Source organism: Peromyscus leucopus, chromosome 2, assembly GCF_004664715.2.
Source record: "Peromyscus leucopus breed LL Stock chromosome 2, UCI_PerLeu_2.1, whole genome shotgun sequence".
Lineage (NCBI taxonomy): Eukaryota > Metazoa > Chordata > Mammalia > Rodentia > Cricetidae > Peromyscus > Peromyscus leucopus.
The window spans coordinates 136,805,509-136,827,665 of NC_051064.1; the positions used below are offsets into that span (position 1 = coordinate 136,805,509).

Consider the following 22,157-nt stretch of genomic DNA (forward strand, 5'->3'; position numbering starts at 1 on the left):
GCATGCCTCTGAAGCCTACAGTGGAAACTATGCGATGGTTCTGTCCATCTTTCAGGACATCCAAAATAAGATTCTCCAGGGCTTCTCCAGCCAGCTTTGGGTCTGGACTCCATCTCAGACAGTCTGACATCTGCCCAGAGTGAACCTTCAGCCACTGGCCCTGAGGTTGCTTGGTTACCTCTGCGCCAGCAAGTCTGGTAGCGGGAACCACCTCCCCCTGACCCAGTTCCCGTAACAATTGCACAGGACCAGGGTTCTGCCTTCACTTTGTTCAGGGTGGTTTCTTCCCTGCCTCCTCTTCCTCCTCTTCTTTTGACCTGGATCTCGATCTGTAGACCAGGCTGACCTTGAACTCACAAAGATCTGCCTGCCTCTGCCTCCTGAGTGCTGGGATTAAAGGTGTGCCCACCAGGTCCAGTCCTCAGGATGGTTTTCTCTGTGTCTCTGATTCTGTCTCTATGTCTCTCTCATTGGAAAAGGCCCAGGTTGGCCTTGAACTTATTATTAATTTATTACTTGTGTAGGGGGAGGGGGCACACATGCCACATTACACATGGATGAAGGCCAGAGGACAACTCTGTGAAGGTGTTTCTAGGGGTGGAACTCAAGGTCTTTCTCAGTGAACTATCTCTCTCGGGCCCTGGCCTTGACCCCTGAATCCTCCGCCTCAGCCTCCAGAGAGCTAGGAGTATAGGCATGCGCCACTGTACCAGGCTGTGGTGACTTCCTATTACAAGAGAGGAGAAATGGACTCAACCCCAGGTACAGTGTGTAGCAACGGAGACTGAAGCCGAGAAGCGCAGTTAGGGTCTGTAGATGCAGAACTACTCAGAGAGGACATCCAAGGCCAGAAGACTTGTGTAATGGCAGACCAAGGGTTTTCACATCGGAGATGAAAGTTAATGGGTTTTGACCAAGTATTCGGGGGACCATGACTTAGGATTTTTTTTTAGTAGCGTTAATCTAAATTTATTAAGGAAAAGTGAGAAAGAATTCCTGAGAGTGGGAGAAAACTCCATGGGAGGAACAGCCGGGGTTTCCCCTTTGTTTGAGACAGGGTCTCACTCTGTAGCCTTGGATGACTTCAGACTCAAGGCTATCCTCCAGCCTCAGCTACCGCAGAACTGGAATTACAAGTGTGCACCACTGTGTCTTCCTGTAGGATTCCTTCATTTGTTTGGTTGCTTGGTTGGTTGGTTCTCGAGACAGGGTATCTCTGTGTTGCCCAGGCTGTCCTGGAACTGACTCTGCAGACCTGTCTGGCTTCAAACTCACAGAGATCCATCTGCCTCCACCTCCCAAGTGCTGGGATCAAAGGCGTGTGCCACCACTGCCCAGCTCCTGTAGGACTCTTTGGTGACACTGGACAAGGCTTAGCTGAGAAGACAAGGAACCTAAAGTTTGGCCAAAGAGAGACTACCCGTGAGCCATCTGTCTGTCTTCAGCTTGCAGGTACACCTCTCTCTGCTGTTTCTGTTGTCTTTCTTGGTCTTTGCATTAAAAAATGTATTGTTGTTGTGTGAGTGTTATTTATAGAGATGGAGAACAACTTGATCCAGTCAGTTCTCTCCTTCCACACCACTTGGGGCCCAACACCGCTCAGACACAGCCAGTAGGTGGCAGCATCTTGCAGTATGAGGGCTGGCAAGACTGGGACTCCCTAACCTGTAGCTGATAGCAAGGAGAGTGGACCCGGTCAGCCTGGACAGGGTACAAAGGGGAGATCCTGGAACACCCTGATTGACCATGTGGGCCTGAAGTGGCCTCAAGGCCAGCGGGCACACCTCACTTAGGAGCTGGCTAGGTACCTAAATTCTTGCCCCAATTCCGCTACCCCAGCCGGAAGACTGATTCGGGGTCTGTGGACAGTCTGTCCGACAGCTCCGGGGTTACTCAGATGTGTGTGGAAATTTCAGAGATACCTTTTCTCTCTGACTTCCTCATTCCGGGAATGGGGAAATACAGACCAGATGAAGGAAGTAGCGTGCCACACAGAACTCAGGGGTGGAGGAGGTGGAGGGGAGGGGGAGCTCGGGAGATGACTCAGCAGTTAGGAGAGCTTGCTGCTCTTCCAGAGGACCTGAGTTCGGTTCCCAACACTCACATGGCAGCTCACAACTACCTGTAATTCAAATTCCAGGGAATTCGATGCCTTCTCGCCTCCTCAAGAACTGCATACACACACACACACACACACACACACACACACACACACACACACACACATCAATAATAAGATAAACCTTTTTAAAAAGAAGAGAACTCAATTCTGGGTATGCCTCCCCCCTAGTCCTAACAATGCTTCCTTGATTTTTCCATTTCTTCCTTCACTCACTTGTGCATCCATTTGGCAACCATCACACACCCTGAGCTGCAGCAGACAAGCAAGGTGTTGGGGGACAGGTCCTTCTTTACCACGGGGCGTCCTCAAGGCCAGCTGTCTAGGAGTCAGAGCTCCAGAAGCATTAGTCAGAGCTTACCCAGTTCACGCCTGATGTCTCCAGTTGCTTCTGTGATTCTACGGAGGTCAAGCACAGGCTGCAGGAGGACCATGCCTCTGCTTCTCTCATTTTGGAGGACCTGAACTCTCCCCCCATTCCTCACTGTCAATTCCTTGTTCCCACCCCTGTACCCTCTCCCAAAGGGTCTCATCATCTCAGCCCCTCCCTACACAGTCAGATCCAGGACAAGAGCTGTGTCCTCTGTCTCCTGCATTCCCGGCCTCTACCACTAGATGTCAGTAGAATCCCCCTTCCAGGTACACCAACAAAAAGGCCTGTCCCCATAGGACTGTCCCACAAATCACCTAATTAACACCCATTAACTATCCATTTTAAATAAAAACAGTTTGTCCCAGGCCTGGAGATGGAACCTAGGGCTTCTTGCCTTCTGGGCAAGTACTCTACCATGCACTACACCCCTGGCGTAGGTAATTGTTATTCTGAGTAATTGTTAGTACATGCATGTCTCAAACACTTCTGCTATGTTCTCCTACTCTGGACTTTACCTACAGCACAAAAATCTTCCTTCTGAAGAAGTCCTGGCCCAGACCATCCCTCCTATTGAGAAGACCTCGTGTGGTGATCATAAACCAGAATGAGAATGTTATCGCACTCAATTCTTTGCCTGTAGGGCAAAGAAGATTGTAGTTAAGCAATTTATCTGATAACGGCTGTAAAAATGAATCAGGTACAGTACCTGAGTGTCTTCCAGAACTAGACATTAGAAACACTTCTTGGGGCTGGGTGGAGTGCTTCCTTTGCAAGGCTGAGGACCTGCGGTCGATCCCTGGAAGTCACATTTGAAAGGGGGAAGGAAGGGTGATGGAAAGTTGACTCAGGGGTTCAGAGCAATGGCTACTGTTCCAGAGGACTCAGGTTCAATTCCAGCACCCATATGGCTGCTTGCAATTGGCTGTAACTCCAGTCCTGGGAGATCCGAAGTCCTCTTCTGACCTTCAAGTGCACCAAGCACACATGTGGTACACATACATACATGCAGGCAAAACACACATACACATTAAATAAAATAAAGCCAGGTGTGGTGTTGAATATCTATAATCCCAGCAGCACTGGGTAGGTGGAGACAGCCTGCCTAGCCTAGCTGCTGAATCTCAGGTCCCAGGAAGAGGCAAAGGCCAAGGTGGAGCTAGCAGGGTATAAGCTGGCCTGCCATCATGCCAGCAACCAGCACCCTCCATGGTTCTTGCTCTACCTCCTTGGTAAGTTCCTTGGTCAGAGGTCATACTGTGTGGAATGGCAAGCAGTCTTAGCAGGAACCTGCTTGAGTTCCTGCCTTGATGTCTCCCGGTGATGAACTGTAAGCAGAAATAAGCCCTTTCTTTCCCTAACTTGCTTTGGTTATTGTTCTGCATTTTGTTTTTTGAGACAGGGTCTCTATTTGTAGCCCTGACTATCCTGGAACTCACCATGTACACCCGGCTGGCCTCAAACTCAGAGATCCCCCTGCCTCTGCCTCCTGAGTGCTGGGATTAAGGGTGTGTTGCCACCATGCCCGGCTTCTTTTTTTTTTTTTTTTTTTTTTTTTTTTGGTTTTTCGAGACAGGGTTTCTCTGTGTAGCTTTGTAGACCAGGCTGGCCTCGAACTCACAGAGATCCGCCTGCCTCTGCCTCCCAAATGCTGGGATTAAAGGTGTGCACCACCACCGCCACCCGGCTCATGCCCGGCTTCTTAACTTGCATTTGATCATGGTATTTGTCCCAGCCACAGAATGAAACCAGAACAAGCGGCCATCATTCATTCATGTAATCTGCCACCACCTGTTGGTATTTGCATTTCAAAGCTCTGGGCTAGTGTGGGGGAGGCACACATGTAGCCTGGCACGTGGTCACCAGACAAAGAAACTAAACTTTACAGAGGTCAAGTGAATTGCTGGACATCATACACCCAGGCTGGATTAGAACCCAAGTCTCTGGAATTTAGGGTCCAGGTCTACACTCTATCCTGATCAGAGTTCCTAGCAAGAGAAAACTCAACAGCAGGGCACGAACACTGTGGCACCGGGGACCCAGAAGGGAAGTGGTAACAGGGACGGAAGACCAGACCTCCTCACACTCATTTACGAAAGGGTAAAACCAAGAGACGCCAGCTGTAGCTGTGGCTCCCGGGACCTACTGGGGAACCCAAGCTGAGCCTGTGGATCTGAACACAAAATTGCCGGGAAGGCTCTCCAAGCTCCTGGGCCCCAGAGGCTGACCACAGAAGGTGAGTAGCTTGCTTTGCCTTTCTACTTCAGACCCCTCATTTCCAGAAAGCCTGTGTTTTAACCTCAACCCCTCTCTCTGGAGCTAGAGGGAGGACTGTCTGAGGCATGGGGATGGATGCCAGACCAGGAACATGGGTCACAGCGATGCTCAAGGCTGGTCCTCCTGAGACAGGATCGTCCTTGCCATTCACCACAGTAATAAAACCCCAAAACTTAGGTGACTTTTCTTGGGGAGTGTATTTCTACTCACCCAAAAACAGAAAACCACACTAGACCAAAGAAATTGTCCTCCCAGTCCAGCTTAGTGAACCGATGAGTTCAGTGGGGTTGTCTGCGGGAACATTGGCGTCTAAGGCAACTGTGTCCTCAAAAAGCCCACCCCGGCATGGTGACAGGTGCCCAAAGCTAATGACATCATTGGTGTCCCTATCTCTAGTTTACTCCCACCTCACGTTAACTCTGGTACCTCCCAAGACTATAAGCAGCTAGACGGGATGTCCCTGGGGTGGGGCAGGGGCGCGGGAGTGGCTGGAATGTCAGGTGAGGCCCTCCCGACTGCGCACAAGGGCATCTGTAGCAGGCCCGACCTTTTGAAGGCCTTTGGTAGACAATCCCCGCTGTAGAGAAAGGGCCACACGTGCCCAGAGACCAGAACTCCACAGCACATACAGAACTCCACATCTTCTCTGTGGGCTGGACTCTGCTCTCAGGGCTTTCCAAGGTTTCCTTTATTAGACGCTCACAACTCAAATATTCAACGTCTGTAGCAAATTATGCTACCATGTCGCCTGTTTGGCAGAGGGAGAAAATGTGCCACTCCCTCAAAGTCCCTGGGGCATCACTTGAGAACACTGGCTTGAGGGCAGACATTCCTAGCCTACTCTTTACCTACCACAGCAGATCAGGCATTTGAAAAGGGCCCCAGAAGACGAAGGTCTTAGGGCTCACCTGGGCAATCCGGAACCTTGCTTTATAGTAGGAAGAGAAAAAATGAGGTGCAGTGAGGTGATTAGCTGTCAGATACAGTGAAAGGCACTGGACCCGGGAGCCCGGGGCTCTGTTTCCATGAGGTCACACTCACTGGGGGAAAAGAGAGGCTGAGCGGGGACCCTGAGGTGGAGACTCCTGCTGAACTCTAATTCAGCACTCTATATAACTCCACTTCTCTGCCCCTCAGCTTTTTCTTCTGGACAGGGCAGTTCCAGGAGTGTCGCCCTCAGGCTTGTGGTAAGGGCTCAGACAGGAGCCATTGCTTGGGGATAGACCACTGCAGGGGCTCAGCGAATGGGATCTGGACCTTGCCCACTCTGCCCATGCTGTGGGTTGGAAATGAGGAAAGGAGGCCACTGGTTCCTTCCCCAGAGGAGGATTTGCCTCAAGGGGGATGTGTCGTGGTCGTGAAAGCCAGGACTGTGCAGAAGGGCTGTGAACGATTCAGGAAGTCTGAGGATGCCCCAGTTCTGCAACTGCTGTGCCTCAAGGGAGCTTGTTTACTCCCGAACCTGCGTGGGCCCCATGTGGCTCTCCACCAGGGAGGTCATCCTTCCCCTTTCCTCGGTGAAACTGGCAAAACTGCCTCCGTTTGTTTTCTTTGTTTGTGTGTGCCTGCACCTGTGTGGGCATGCTTGTGGAAGCGAGGGGGCTTAATGTCGAGCGTCTTTCTCATGATTTATATGATTATAATGTGGTGATCGCCACATTATTTTTTTTTTGAGACAGTTTCTCACTGAATCTGGAGCTCACTGATTCAGCTAGTCTGGCTGGCCCGTGAGTCCCGGGGATCCTCCTGTCTCCCCCTTACCGTGCTGGAATTATAGGCACACGCCACTGTGCCAGGTTTTTTGTGTGGGCTCTGAGGAGTCCAAGGAAGGGCCTCATGCTTGCACCCCCAACCTTTGAAAGGCTGAGCCGTGTCCTCAGCCTTCCACTCCTATTCCTCTTACTGCATGTTCTCAGGGTGCCGAAACCTTGTATTTATTCTGATGGAATTACGTGCAGTCCTGCTAAGCCAATGGGGATTGGCTGGCGGGTCACATATAGAGCCTCACTGATACTCTGGCTCCAACCAAAGATGCCTGTTGCCCTAATGTCCACAATTCCTTGCTAGGTCCAGCCTTACCATGTCCCTGGAATAGCTGGAGTCCCAGTTTCTTTGTTAAGACTGAAAACGCTGTCCTTAATGTTTGACCTTCAGGGTGAACTACCCAATGCTCTCCCTTGAAACCCACTTCCCCCTAACTTTCCAGGGACCAGAGCCCAGCTCCCAGACACTTGAGGGGCCCAGAGCCTGTGATCCTTTTCTAATCCAAGAGCTAAGCAGCCTCTCTGTGTGGCTTCAGCTAGTAGAAGCTCTTTGCTTGTGCCCACCTGGGCACTGGCTCCCCATCCTGAGCATGCTTCTCATGAAGGACTAGAAGAGGTATCTTCCAGCTGCTTCTGCTTCTGCCCCAAAGAACTGAAATACAGGCAGGAGACACAGAAGGCTGTCTGCAGAGAGATGGACCGCTGTATCTTATAGATAAGGAGAGCAAGGCTCAGCAGAAGTACAGACTTGCGCAATGTCACATGGTCAAGGCAATGGGCAGCTGGTGGGGATGGAAGGCGCTGGATCTTGTGACAGACCCAAGCCACCCTCCCTAACTAGCTAGGTGACACTGAGTGATTAGCATCACTTCCTGAATCTCTGTGTGTTCAACTCCACCAATGCAGCCCCTGGGTTTCCAGCCTGCCTCGCACCCATGCCTGTTTGGGCCTTAAATCCATCCGTGACGCTTACGCCAAAAGGCGCCATTCTGTGACTTCCCCTTGTGTGGTCTTGCTCTTGGTCATTCAAACTTGTAAGGTGCAAAACTGAAGCCCACCAGATTTAAAAACCATCCAAGGTGGTGGGCGAAGCTATTGCTCAAACCAAGACCTCTTAGGTTCTAGCCACAGAGATACCCGGAGCAGGAATAGTGTCTCAGGCCTGTGTGATCCCAGCACTCAGGAGGGGGAGGCAGGAAGACCAGACGTTCAAGATCATCCTGGGGCTGGAGAGATGGCTCTGTGGTTAAGAGCACTGGCTGCTATCCCAGAGGACCCAGGTTCAATTCCCAGAGCCCATATGGCAGCTCACAACTGTCTGTAACTCCAGTTCCAGATCTGACACCTTCACACCAATGCACATTAAATAAATAAATAAAAAAAAGATCATCCTGACTTGCATGAGAACTCAAGGGCAGTCAAGACTACATGTGAAAGAGAGTATCTCAATGAAAACAACCAGGCCAGCCTTAGCCAAGCCCTACTCTGTAAACAGGGAGGCAGGGTAGAGAATCCCTCATGGGTGTGAAGATGCAGTTCCAGTCACCATTGTCACAGAACTGTCACTTGCAGAGCAGGTTTCAGACGCCACAGTGTGTGCAGCCTGCGAGCCTGACACAAGAGAGAGGAGCAGATTGTGTGTTGGGCCCTGAGGTTCCAACCACAAACCCAGGGGATTCCTCGTTCTCCACAGAACTTCCCTCCCCGTGCTTGTGGCTGTCACTGGCCTTGTCTTAGACCATCACACCCTGATCCCGTGAGGGCATTTTTGTCCTGTTCCAAGAGAGAAATGAGAAAGCTGGGGTCCAAGGCCAAAGCGGGAACCCAGCAGAGTCAGGGCGCTTGGCCATGGCTTCTGCGTCTGGAAGGCCCTTCTCCCAGCATAGCCCACAAGAGAAAGAAACTGACTCGGGAGGCAGAGGCAGGCGGATCTCTGTGAGTTCGAGGCCAGCCTGGGCTACCAAGTGAGCTCCAGGAAAGGCGCAAAGCTACACAGAGAAACCCTGTCTCGAAAAAACCAAAAAAAAAAAAAAAAAAAAAAAAAAAAGAGAAAGAAACTGTCCTTCCTTCCATCTCCTAGGGAGAGGAAAGGCCCAGAAATCATGCCCCCCTCAAGTGGCGAAGACCCCAAATGCTAAAGAGAAGGACAGACAAACTAGGTCGGCTACAGGTGGAGGAGGGCGGGGCCACAGTGGAGTTAGCCCCGCCCCCGGGGGTCGGGAGCTGCTGGGGTCCCAAGAGGAGAGGGTGTTGGTGGGACCTCATTCAAAAGTGACTTCATAGGCTGGATGTCCTCTAAGTTTTGTGACTTCTCCTCTCCCCTCCTTCCCCACAACTTTCTCCCACTGCCCAGCGGGGCGCCCTTGAATCTGTGGCACCCAGAGGCTCCCGCTCAAACCACAGTGCCCTGCCGCGGTGATTCCCACGGCTCCCTAGGGGTTGTGCCCACTTCAGTTCCTCTTTGAGAACCACAGGTGCGTTCACGGTGGTGCTTCTGCCCGAGTTCAGTGAGTCCTTCCTGTGTGTCTCCCCGGTGGATGTGTTTGGGTACTGGGTGATCTAAGGGCACCGCAGGCAGGGGCTTGGGGACCCATGGAGGACAATACATGTTTCTGGAAAACAGGTCAACAGATCTAGAAGGTGCTCGGAGATGTAGGATTGCAATTTTAGGGGCTTATGACAGAGGCGTGGTTTGGACAGAAGCTAGTCAGGAGCATCCCACACCCCAAAAGCAAGAAGAAGGGGTTCATAGACTAAGCCAGACAAAGGTGGGGAACAGCAGCCAGCACATATCTGGCCCTTCGTAAACACTAAGACCATGGCAAAGACAGCTAAGGGACAGTCTGGCTATCAGTGACCAGAGCGTCGGAACAAGTGCTTGGCTGTTCGGGTTTTTGACATAGCGGACAGCCCAGGCCAACCTAGAGTTCAAGATCCTCTCACCTCCGTCTTCCAAGCGCTGGGAATACAGGTGTGTGCCACGACTCTTAGCTTTAGCAAACATTTCTTTTTTTTAAGATTCATTATGAGGGCTGGAGTGATGGCTCAGTGGTTAAGAGCAATAGGTGGTCTTCCAGAGGACATGAGTTCAATTCCCAGCACTGCACCCACATGGCATTTCAAACAGTCTATATCTCCAGTCCTAGGGGATCTGATGCCCTCTGGCTTCTGTGTGCACCAGGCATGAACATGATGCACAGACATGCATGCAGGCAAAACACCCATACATATAAAATAAATAAAATGTAAATAAAAACAAAATATTTTCTTTTTAATTAATCACTATTTTCTTCTTAATAAAATGGGGATATGTGCACAGGGATGTAGGTGCCTCCAGAGGACAGAGACTTCAGACAGATCCCCTGGAGCTAGAGTTACAGGAAGTTGTGAGTCACCCAACATGGGAATGGGGTCCTCTGTAAGAGCAAGCACTCTTGACAGATGAGCCGTCTCTCCAGCCCTCAGGTTTTTTAAAAAGGTAAAAATTCGGAGCTTCGGGATGGCTCAGTGAGTAAAGAGCTTGCTGTGAGATGAGGCGTGAGTCGGCTTCCCAGCACTCACAGAAATGTCAAATGTGGTGGCTTACCCCTATAGCCCCAAGGTTAGACTTCAGAGACAGGTAGCTCACTTGCCAGCCAGTCTATCTGAAACTTCAAGCTCCAAGTTCAATGAAAGACCCTGACTCAGAACACAAGATGGCCCATGAGAAAGACACTGATGTCAGCCTCGGTCCTACACACATGTGGACATATGTGCATACACAACACAACCTCGGGCCTACACACATGTATACATACGTGCACACACAACACACACAGAGGGCAAATAAAATGGAGGTGTAAATTCACTTGGGGGGGCTTATTTGGGGAGCGGGGTTATTTGGGGAGATAAGGTCTCCCTATACAGTCTAGCCTGGTCTTGAACACACTGTATAACCCAGGCTAGCCCTAAATTCAGGGCCTTTCTGCCTCAGCCTCCTGAGTGCTGAGATTTCAGGCATACACCACAATATCTGGTTATATATTGACTTTTAAGCCCCAACTTGTGAGAAACATGGATCCTCACTTCATAATAACGACACTGGAGATTCAGACCAGTGAAATTGGGGCAGTTTGTTTTATCAACCTATAAGACCTTGCAAAGCCAGACATCAGCTTAAAACAGGAGCATGCCAACTGAATATAAAGAACAGGCTCTCGGCCTTGGTGCGAGCCCCTCCCTCCCAGTCCTGTTTTGTTCTCAGTGATGAGAAAGGTACTGTCTAGGTCTTATTATCCCCTCTGCTATCTATAATCCTCTGGTTTCTTTCATTAAAAATAGATTTCTTTGTTTTCTGTGTACGAGTGTTTCGTCTGTGTGCATGTGTGTGTACCGTGTGTGCGCCAGGTGCCTGCAAAAGTCAGAAGAAGGAGTCTGATTCCCTGGAACTGGAGTTATGGATAGCTGTGAGCCATGTGGGTGCTCACAAGGAATCAAACTTGGACCTCTGGAAGAGCAATCATTGTTCTTAACCTCTGAGCCATCTCTCTGGCTCCTTGTTTTATTTTTTTAATCTCTTAATAATGTGTATATGTCTATGCATTCAAGTGAGGTATCCAAAGGGGTTAGGGATTTTGGATCCCCCTGAAGCTAGATAGAGTGACAGGGAGGTGTGGGTACTAGGAACCAAACTCCATCCTCCGAAAGAGCAGTGCACTTAACTGCTGAGCCTTGTCGCCAGTCCCCATCCTGTTTATATCAGAGCTTATCAGACACATGACCTTGCTGTAGGCAAGATTGGCTGTTAGTAATTTTCTACTCTGGTGGTGCATGCCTTTAATGCACTTGGGAGGCAGAGGCAGGTGGATCTCTGTAAATTCAAGGCCAGCCTGGTCTACAGAGTGAGTTTAGGACCCTGTCTCAAGAGAGAGAGAGAGAGAGAGAGAGAGAGAGAGAGAGAGGAGAAAGGAGTCACAGTGTCACAGCAGAGACTACACATGTGGTTCCATACATTACAAACTCCTCCCTATTATAGATGACAGAGCTACATTAACTATTAGCAGAGTGAAACCAGATTGTAGCTCAGTGGTAGAGCGTTTATCTAACACATTGTGAGGCCCTGGTTCTAATGTATATATATAATATATATATATAATGCACACACACACACACACACGCACACACACACACACACACACACACACACACACACACACACACACTCACACTCAGTATATTAGGGTCCAGAGACCTTAGGAATTGCCACCATCAACCTACCTTCTTCAAAGTTAACAAAAGAAAAGCCCAGAGGGCCAGTCCAAAGACTCGGCGACAGGACAGGAACTAGAACACAGACCCCCTCATTCCCAGTCCCAGACAAAAGCCACAAGACTGCTGGGGTGTGACACAGGGAAGAGCATATCCTCCATATCAGAATACTCTGGGTTCCATCCCCAACACCAGAAAAACTCGGAGTTTGGGGGCATCAAATCTCAGCCTCTCACTGTGGGCGCTGCAGTCATGGGCTTCCGGTCCCCTCCACCGTAGCGCAGCAGGGGCCAGCTCCTCTGTGACTGTTTCACTTCACACTTTCACTTCAGGTGAAAACAAAACCCCGCCACACCTTTTCCTGAGAGTTTCCCGGCCCTCGGGTTTCTTCCCAGAAAGTCAGATGGCGTCAGGGTTCCAGCTACAGCCCGACACCAGCCCAGCAGGGACACGCTGTCAGGAACCACGGGTTCTGGCCTAGGATCTTCCAGGAGGTGTGGAAGCAGCCAGGCTGGTTGGTTCTCTTTAGTCCTGACATCTGTCCAGCATCAGCTTACAGCATGTTCTACCTCAGTTCTTGTACTTACCTGTGGCTCTGAAGGTTTGGAATGATAATGACATGTTGATAAGACAGATGAATCACCCAGTGGTAGTGGGATACGCCTTTAGTTCCAGCACTCAGGAAACAGAAGCAGGCAGATCTCTGAGTTCAAGGCCAGCCTGGTCTACAGAGCGAGTTCCAGGACAACCAGGGCTACACAGAGAAATCCTGTCTCTGTCTCAAAAAAAAAGGAATTTCATTTATGGGCTGGAGAGATGGTTCAGCAGTTAAGAGCACTCACTGGCTGCTCTTCCAGAGGACCCTGGTTCAATTCCCAACACTCACATGGCAGTTCACACCTGTCTGTAACTCCTGTTCCAAGTACCTGACACCCTCACACCAATGCACATAAAATAAAATTAAATAAAATTTGAAAAATATCAACATTTATTTTTATGTGTCTGAGTGTTTTGCTTTCATGTATGTCTATGTACCACGTACCACATATGTGCCTGGTGTTTGCTGAGGTCAGAAGAAGGCATTGGATACCCTAGAGCTGGAGTTATGGACAGTTGTGAGCTGCCATGTGGATGCTAGGAACCAAACTGGTTCTCTGCAGCAAGTGCTATTAACCTCTGAGGCATCTCTTCCAGCCCCAGGTACTAGAACATGTGCATACCTCTGTGTATGTGTGTGTGTGTGTGTGTGTGTGTCTGTGTGTGTGTGTACTATTAATTGTTTTTGAGACCACATCTTATTATGTAGCTGGCTAGGAATTTGCCACATGGACCAGGCTGTCCTCAGACTCATGGAAATCCCCCTGCCTCCCAAGTGCTGGGATTATAGGTGTGAGCCACCATATCAAGCTGGACCAGCTTGTGCACATTCTGAAGGGATCAAATAGAACTTGCCTGTTCTCAAGTTCAATTACTGTAATGGAGGTCCTTGGTCCACCTGGCCTCCCTAAGAATGGGTGGGTGATGTTATTGTCACTTTACAGATGAGAAGAGGGACTTGCCCAAAGTCACAGGATAAGAGTGACAGAGAAGGACCCAGACCAGCTGCCTGTGTAGCAAACCCTGAGTCTCTCTGTGCATTCAACACATCCTTGCCCTGGAAACTGGCCTTCTGGAAGACCACCATGTGGCCTCCAGAGGGCATTTCTATCTGCGTGTGGACCGGAACTGGGTTTCCCGTTGCTCTGTGCTTCCTGTTGTTGTCTTGTTAGGATGTCCATCAAATGCATGCATTTCCTGCCCTTGCTCTGAATAGTAACAGTGGTCTGCGACCACACTGTGCCAGAGTGAGGCACAGACACCAGCCGCAGCCACGCCAGCAACCATCATCTGTGCTCACTCTGAATGGGGTAAGGCACTCCCTAAAGGGTTTTATTTGTTGGTTTTTATTTATTTATTTTTGGGAGACAGGGTTTTGCCATGTTGCCTAAGCTGGCCTTGGACTCTTTATGTTACCCAACATCAAACTTAGAGCAGCCTTCCAGCCTTAGAACTCACTGTGCCCTAGCCTCAGCCTCTTGGGTGCTGGGATTACAGGTATGTGCTCCCATGCCTCGCAATCCCAACCAGTACTTTTATTTTATTTTTTATTTCCTTATTATTAATTTGTTTATATGTGTATGGGTTTGTGTGCGTGATGTATATGTGGGTGGCGTATCTGCACACACGTGTGAGGGTGCACGTCCTGGATGTGGTGTGTCCTGCTCTATTGACGTCTAACTTACTCCTCTGTAACAAGGTCTCTGGCTGAGCCCAGAGCTGGTGGTCAGCAAACTCCGGGACCCTTCTGCCAGCCTCACCCAACACTGAAGTTACAGGTGACGTGTGTGTTTGGCCACTCTCTGCTTTTGATGGGAGTCCTGGGAGCTGAACTCAGGTCCTCAAGGGTGTCTTGTCCACTGAGCCATCTCTCCAGCCAGCTCCTGCAACCTGAAGTTTTAGAGTCTTGTGTAGGTGAAACCACTTTTTGACTGGAAACAATATTTTCAAATTTTTATTACATTTTTTATTTCTTTGTTTTGTGTGCATATGAATATGTACGTATGTGCGTGTGAGTGTGCCGTAGCCTGCTTCTGGAGGTCAAAACAACCTGTGGGGGTTGCCTCTGTCCTTCTATCTTTATGTGGGTCCCAGGGATCCAACTCAGGTTGTCTGACTTTCTGGCAGGCACCTTTCCCAGCTAACCTGTCTCTCCATCCCCAAGAACAATGTTCTATAGAAATTAAATTCCATATCCTTGGTTATGGTGCAGTTGAAGGGAACGCAGCATGTAAAGCTGGCCCATACATGCAGAACATCCTGGGGGGCTGGTGCATGGCTGCAGGCTTGGGAGGGCTCCACTGCGCAGATGAACTAAAGGGAAATCCGGGAGGGATATGAGGCGGAAGAACCTGAGGCACAGGCCTGGAGGTCAGAAGCAAAGTTTCTCCCCCAAAGGCAGCTAGGTGTGGGTTGTGGGGGCTAGAGTAGCCTCGGGTCCTGAAGACCCAGCTTCGGGCCTTGTGTGTTCAGGCAGCCTTGTTCACTGCAGTGGGCAGGGGTTAAACTGCCTCATAAACACACAGCAGGAGTCCTGTAGGCCGCTGGAATTTTTCCTGTGGCCACACAGAAAAAAAAAAAGGGGGAGGCAGAGAATTATACACTTTGCTGAAAGATATATATATATATATATATATATATATATATATATATATATATATATATGACAGTGGTAGGGTGATTGTGAATGTTCAAGGCCCCATATTTGATTCCCTGGGACCATAAAAATAAACAAGTAGAAAAACAGAGCAAGTGTAGTGGCGCACTCCTTTAATCCCAGCACTTGGGAGGCAGTGGTGGGTGGATCTCTGAGTTCGAGACCAGCCTGGTCAACAGAGCAAGTTCCAGGACAACCACGGGCTACACAGAGAAACCTTGTCTCAAAAAACTAAAAAATAAGAAAGAAGGAAAGAAAAAGGAACAGGTGAAGGGGCTGGTGAGATGGCTCAGGCGGTCAAGTGTTTGCTGTTTTTGACTTGAGTTCTGATCCCCCGGCATCCTCATTAAAAAAGAGAAAAATAAATAAAATAACTAGATATGGTGTATACCTGCCATTATACCACTTTGGAGCCAGAGACAGAAGGACCCCTGGGACTTGGTGACCGGCCAGTTTAGCTGAATTGGTGAGCTCTGGGAGAGAAACACTGTCTCAAAAAATTAAGGTGGAAATTGATTGAGGAAAGTATTGGATACTGACTCCTCGCCTCCACACACACAAGCATATGCACATTCCTACACATAAAAACTCATCCAGGCACAGGAGAGAAAAATAAAAAGTAACAGAGGCCGGGCTTGGTGGTTCAGGCTCTTCATCCCAGCACTTGAGAGGCAGAGGCAGGCAGATCCCTGTGAGTTCAAAGCCAGCCTGGTCTAGGTAGAGAAATCCTGTCTCAAAGAAATGAAAAATGAAATGTATTCCTTTTCAGCTCACAGAGGCTGACTTCTTCTGATTCTTCCTAGGCTGAATTTCCTCCTGCGAAAAAGGTAAGTAATGTTTTGTCAGTAAAGGTCTCTTAGTGGACAGTTTATTTTGGAGGTCATTTGGTTGGTTTGTTGGGTACAGATATAGTTAGCCCTGGCTGGCCTCGAACTCCATAAGTACTGCAAGTCATTTATTTATTTGTTTATTTTTGAGACAAGTTTTCCCTAAGCCTCAGGGCTAGGCCTGAGCTCAACCTGTCATCCAGACAGGCCTCCTGAGATGCTAAATTCACACACCTACTCACCAGGTGTCCAATTCCTTTGTTGCTTAACTTTGAAATCATATTTGTTATCTTTATTAATCCCAGCACTGGGGAGGCAGAGGCATGCATTCAAGGCCAGCCTGTGTACAGAGCAAGTTTCAGGACAGCCAAGGCTACACAGAGAAACCTGTCTCAAAAAAACAAAAACAATGCCAGGCAGTGGTGGTGCACGCCTTTAATCCCAGCATTCGGGAGGCAGAGGTAGGCGGATCTTTGAGAGTTCGAGGCCAGCCTGATCTACAGAGCGAGATCCAGGAAAGGCGCAAAGCTACACAGAGAAACCCTGTCTTGAAAAAACAAAAACAAAAACAAAAAAAAAAAAAAATTGTATTTATTTATTTATCTATTCATTCATTCATTCGTGTGAGTGAGTGTGTGTGTGTGTGTGTGTGTGTGTGTGTGTGTGTGTGTGTGTCTGTGGCAGGGCTGGGGGAGATGCCATGGTGTATGGACATATGAAGTAAGAGGACAATGTTCATTCCACCACATGAGGCCCAGGGACTAAACTCAGTGTGGGCTGTGCCACGAGTGCTATTCTCTACCTGCTGAGGCATCTCATTCACCTATGGTCTCCTTTTCATTTTATTTTTTATTTAAAGTTAGTTTGGGTTTTTGTTTGTTTGTTTTGTTTTTATGAGACAAGGTCTTACTTTGTAACTGTCCTGGCGCATGCATGCTATGTAGATCAGTGGGCTTTGAACTCACAGACCTGCCTCTGCCTTGAGAGTGCTGTGCTAAAGGCATGCACTACCATGCCCAGCTAAAGGTTCATTCATTTTATTTTATGTGTATAAGTGTATTGCCTGCATGCATATAAGTGCACTGTGGAGACCAGAAATGGGTATTGGATCCCCTAGAACTGGAGGGTTACATGTGGTTATCGGCCTCCATATACCCACAGGTCCTCTGGAGGCTCTTAGCCTCTGAGCCATCTCTCCAACCCTCCTTTTATTTTTATTTTTTTATTTTATTTTATTTATTTATTTTGGTTTTTTGAGACAGGGTTTCTCTGTGTAACTTTGGGCCTTTCCTGGAACTCACTTGGTAGTCCAGGCTAGTCTCAAACTCACAGATATCTGCCTGGCTCTGCCTCCCGAGTGCTGGGATTAAAGGCGTGTGCCACCACCGCCCGGCTTATTTTTATTTTTATTTATTTGTTTTTTATTTGTGCTTTTATGTTTCTTTCGTTGTTGGTTTTTTTTTTTTTTTTTTTGAGACAGGGTTTCTCTGTGTAGCACTGGCTGTCCTGGAACTCACTCTGTAGACCAGGCTAGCCTCGAGTGCTGGGACTAAAGGCATGTGCTGCCACCTCCGCCCTGCCCTTCTTTTAATTCTTTATAAAGTATCTCCAAGACTTGAATAAAACTCTTGCAAATATAACGCTACTCTTGCTACTCATCAAATGAGTTCAAATTCCACGGCCCCTAGAAGGAACAATCCCACATTATCTGTTTAGGAAATTTGTCTTTCTAGAGGAGTATTTGTTTGCTTTCTTATGAAGTTTAATAATGCCTTGCACATGTTTATTTGTCGTAAGTTTTTTCTCCAATATTCAGGACATGCTTATATTAAAAAAATGATTCATTCTCTGATATTCAAATTACGGGACTTCTCTATCTTATATCTAGAGTACGGTTAAGATGGCTTCGCATAGCCAAAGATGACTTTGAACTGACCTTCCTGCTGTCACCCCCAAGTGTTGGGACTACAGGTGTGTGCCCCACACCCAGTTTATGCAGCGCTGGGGACTGAACCCAGGGCTTTGTGCACGCTAGGTAAGCTGCATTCCTTACATGAGTATAAAAAATTTTGTTTTTGAGACAGAGTTTTACTATGTAGCCCAAAGCGGCCTCCAGTTCACAGAGATCTGCCTACCTCGGCCTCCCAAGTGCTGGGATTAAAAGCATGCACCATCACGCCCCACAAAACATAAAGCAGGTTTGGTGGTGCACACCTGTCTGTAATCCCACCTGCTTTGGAACCTGAAACAGGAGGATCTTGACTTCAAGGCTACCTGTGGGACCATGTCTCAAAAATGAAAAAAAAAAAAAAAAAAAAAAAAAAAAACTGACCAGCAAGATGTCTTAGTGAGTAAAAATGCTTGGATGCTTGGTGTGCAAGCCTGGTGCCCTAAGTTCAATTTCCAGAACTCATAGTAGAAGGAGAGAACTGACTCCTGACCTCCACACGCACTCTGTGGCACATACATATCACATGTGAGTGCATACGTGTACATGTACTTGTGCACATGCACACACACCCCAATAATAATAAATAATAGTAATAAATAATGATAAAATAAAAATAGTATCCCTAAATCTTCACTTCCATTTCTTTTTTAAAATTTTTATTTATTCATATTTTATGTATGAGTGCTCTGCATGTATGCATGCATACCAGAAGAGTGTATCAGATCCTATTACAGATGGTTGTGAGCCACCATGTGGGCGCTGGGAATTGAACCAGGTCCTCTAGAAGAGCAGCCAGTGCTCTTAACCACTGAACCATCTCTCTAGCCCCTCACTTCCATTTCTTATTGGTTTTGTTGTTTTGGTTGTTGGTCCCTGGGGATTCCCCTTGGCTGAAAAAGGAAATTTTAGGATTTGTCACTTTAGAAAACAAAACACCAAAAATCTTGCAGGTCACTTCTGCTAATTGGAAACTGGAAGACTTGGCCTGGAGAAAAGGCTAAATGCTTGCCTACAAAATATAAATGGATGCTTTCAGCACGTGGGCAAATGCTTGATTAGTGTCAGCCCTCGGGCGAGGTCATCACTGTTAACATCCAAAGACTCTTTTCTCCCTGTCTACAGCCAAGGCTTCTGCGCCAGACTCTGTAGAAGCCAAAGCCTGTCCATGGAGGGATGCTGGGGACTGGAGGTGACCAATGGCTCAAAGAGCGGCTTGGAGTTCAACCCGATGAAGGACTACATGATCCTGAGCGATGCCCAGAAGATCGCTGTGGCGGTGCTGTGTACCCTGCTGGGCCTGCTAAGTGCCCTGGAGAACGTGGCAGTGCTGTATCTTATCCTGGCCTCCCAGCGGCTCCGGAGGAAGCCCTCGTACCTGTTCATCAGCAGCTTGGCGGCAGCCGACTTCCTGGCCAGTGTGATCTTTGCCTGCAACTTCGTCATTTTCCACGTCTTCCACGGCGTTGACTCCAAGGCCGTCTTCCTGTTGAAGATTGGCAGCGTGACCGTGACCTTCACAGCCTCTGTGGGCAGCCTGCTGCTGACTGCTGTGGATAGATATCTATGTCTGTGCTACCCACCCGCGTACAAAGCTCTAGTGACCCGTGGGAGGGCACTGGTGGCCCTTTGTGTCATGTGGGTCCTCTCGGCGTTGATCTCCTACCTGCCACTCATGGGATGGACCTGTTGCCCTAGTCCTTGCTCTGAGCTTTTCCCTCTCATCCCCAATGACTATCTCCTGGGCTGGCTCCTGTTCATTACCATCCTCTTCGTCGGCATCATCTACACCTATGGCTATGTTCTCTGGAAAGCCCACCAGCACGTAGCCAGCTTGGCAGAGCATCAGGACAGGCAGGTGCCTGGGATAGCTCGGATGCGGCTAGATGTGAGGTTGGCCAAGACCCTGGGGCTGGTACTGGCTGTTCTGCTCCTATGCTGGTTCCCTGCACTGGCTCTCATGGGCCATAGCCTGGTCACCACGCTGAGTGACCAGGTCAAGGAGGCCTTTGCCTTCTGTTCCATGCTGTGCCTGGTTAACTCTATGGTCAACCCTATCATTTATGCCCTGCGGAGTGGAGAGATCCGCTCTGCTGCCCAGCACTGCCTGGTAGGCTGGAAGAAGTATCTACCGGGCCTCGGGACTGAGGGAAAAGAAGAAGTGCCCAAGTCCTCAGTTACAGAGACAGAGGCTGATGTGAAAACCACCGCGGTGCCTGGTTCCAGAAGTCCGGGCTGCTCCAATTGCTGACGGCACCATTTTTCCTATTGGAAACAGCCTGAGTGAGAAATCAGCTCACTCCCTCAAGGAGAGGGGCATCCCAGATCCTGAATCTTTCTGGAATCAGCTCTAGGGGACTGGACACAGACCCCTTTGCTTGACTTCATGGCTGGAGGTCAGGTCTACCTGCACAGACCATGGCAGGCTCTCTTCACATCAAGTCAGGAGGGACCAAGAAGCCAGAGGGGCCTCCAGGAACCGTAATAAAGGATTCAGAGGCTATCTGAGAAGATGAAGGACCTGTTCTCCTGGGATCGCAGAGTACCCTGGCCATTGTGGTCACTGCCCACAAATTCATCAGTGTCCACGTCTTCTATGGTGTGGATTCCAGGCTGTCCTGCTGGAGACTGGCAATGAGAACAGCGAGTTCTGGTTCCTGCTTCATTGTTTGGGACTCTGTAAAGCTCTGTGAGGGTCCGCCTTCAGGTCACCCTTGCCTCTTGAAGATCAAGAAATACGGTGTACTGAGGATCAAGGATGTTGACTCAAACAATCACAGGCTGTCAGCTCAGCCTTGCCCAACAAGACACCTCCTGATAGCCTGATAAGCCTTGAAGTCATTTCAACTTTAGGTCCTTGGGGACCCAGAGGAGGCTGGGTTCACTGGAGGTACAGAATCTTCAGGGAACTGCATTGACCTTGTGACATTCTGCTGTGTGTAGTGTAGCAGTATCCCAGGCTAGCCCAGCTCCAGTAAAATGCAAGATATTCACAAAGATTCTCTGGGTCCTGGATTGCTCCCAGTGATGCTCAACTTAGCCTCCTTGCCTCTGCCACACTCTGGTCCTGCAGGTAGAGGGAGCTGGGGAGGGGAGACTTCCTGCAGTGGTCCAGGCCCAGGCTGACATCCTCTATCCGCAGCTCCATGCTGTGTCCCCAGGTACCTGAATTTTACCTTCACCAAGGGGCATCCCCAACAGAGGGAGATTCAAGACACTGCTGGAGGCAGGAGGGGTAGCCTGGGGACCACAGCACCGTGAAGGGAAAGCTATCCATTAAATGTCATTGAACACTTACAGAGCGATGTGTTCCCTGCTCATTTGCTCCTTCATAATATGTGTGTCATAAATATGGGGGGGGGGCCTTCGGGCCAGTCCTGGAAATCCCGCTGTGAAGGAGACGGACCCCATCTGGGGCTTGCAGTCTACATTCTGATAAGAAGTGAGTCAGGGATGCTGAGCCTGGAGGCAAAGGACAGTCAATTCCAGCTCCTTAAGAGGGTGAGACAGGAAGTTCCTAAGTTCAAAACCTGCCTGAGCTGTATATGGAGTTCAAGTTCAGTTTAGGCAAGTTGGTGGGATCCAGTATCAAAATGAAAAAAATACAGGGCTGGAGCTGGGCACAGTGGTGCACAAATACAACCCCGGTGTCCAGGTAGAACTGCTGAAAGTTTAAGGTCAGCCTCACATAGATGAAAAACTGTCTTTTTTTTTTTTTTTTAATGTGTAGGGGTGTTTTGCTGCATGTATGTCTGTGTACCACATGTATGTCTGTGTACCACATGTATGTCTGGTGCTCCCAGAGACCAGAAGAGGGCATCAGATCCCTTAGAACTGGTGTTACCAGACAGTGGTAAGCTGGCATGTGGGTGCTGGGAATCAAACCTGGGTCCTCTGGAAGAACAGCCAGTGCTTTTAACCTCTAACCATCTCTCAAGCCCTGAATCCAGCTCTTTTTTTTTTTTTTAAAGATTTATTTATTTATTAAGTATACAGAAGAGGGCGCCAAATCTCATTACAGATAGTTGTGAGCCACCATGTGGGTGCTGGGAATTGAACTCAGGACTCCTGGAAGAACAGTCAGTGCTCTTAAGCTCTGAGCCATCTCTCCAGCCCTGAATCCAGCTCTTAAACACTTTCTACTTTTGCTTTAAGTAGAGAGGCAGAGTTTATGAAGGGGAAGAGGAAGGCAAGGGCCCTGGGTAGAGATGGGAAATAGCCTTGTTGTTTAGATGATGATCCCGCCAGCAGACGAGACCTGTCGATGGCCCAGAGAAACCAATGAGGTCCAGTGCAAAAACCTCAGCCTCCCTGATAGCACAGGTTGGTCCACTCTGCTACAGACCCTCCCAC

General features: G+C 48.9%; 1 protein-coding gene across 5 annotated transcripts; it reads left to right on the forward strand.

The window, feature by feature from the left end:
* The first annotated feature begins 4,254 nt into the window (after positions 1 to 4,254).
* On the forward strand, positions 4,255 to 21,105 carry Cnr2 (cannabinoid receptor 2). 5 transcript variants are annotated; one of them, XR_005090935.1, is made up of 3 exons: positions 4,255 to 4,725; positions 15,799 to 15,856; positions 17,745 to 17,839. XR_005090935.1 is itself a non-coding variant. In XM_028875440.2 (2 exons), exon 2 carries the CDS (start codon positions 18,973 to 18,975, stop codon positions 20,053 to 20,055), a length of 1,083 nt encoding a protein of 360 aa, XP_028731273.1. In that variant the 5' UTR covers positions 4,300 to 4,725; positions 18,930 to 18,972; the 3' UTR covers positions 20,056 to 21,105. The 5 variants fall into 5 exon arrangements, 3 of the variants coding, with proteins under 3 accessions (XP_028731273.1, XP_028731272.1, XP_037058967.1); XR_005090936.1 differs by lacking the exon at positions 4,255 to 4,725 and adding an exon at positions 12,899 to 13,683; XM_028875440.2 differs by lacking the exons at positions 15,799 to 15,856; positions 17,745 to 17,839 and adding an exon at positions 18,930 to 21,105 and having other exon boundaries at positions 4,300 to 4,725.
* The last annotated feature ends 1,052 nt before the right edge of the window (positions 21,106 to 22,157 follow it).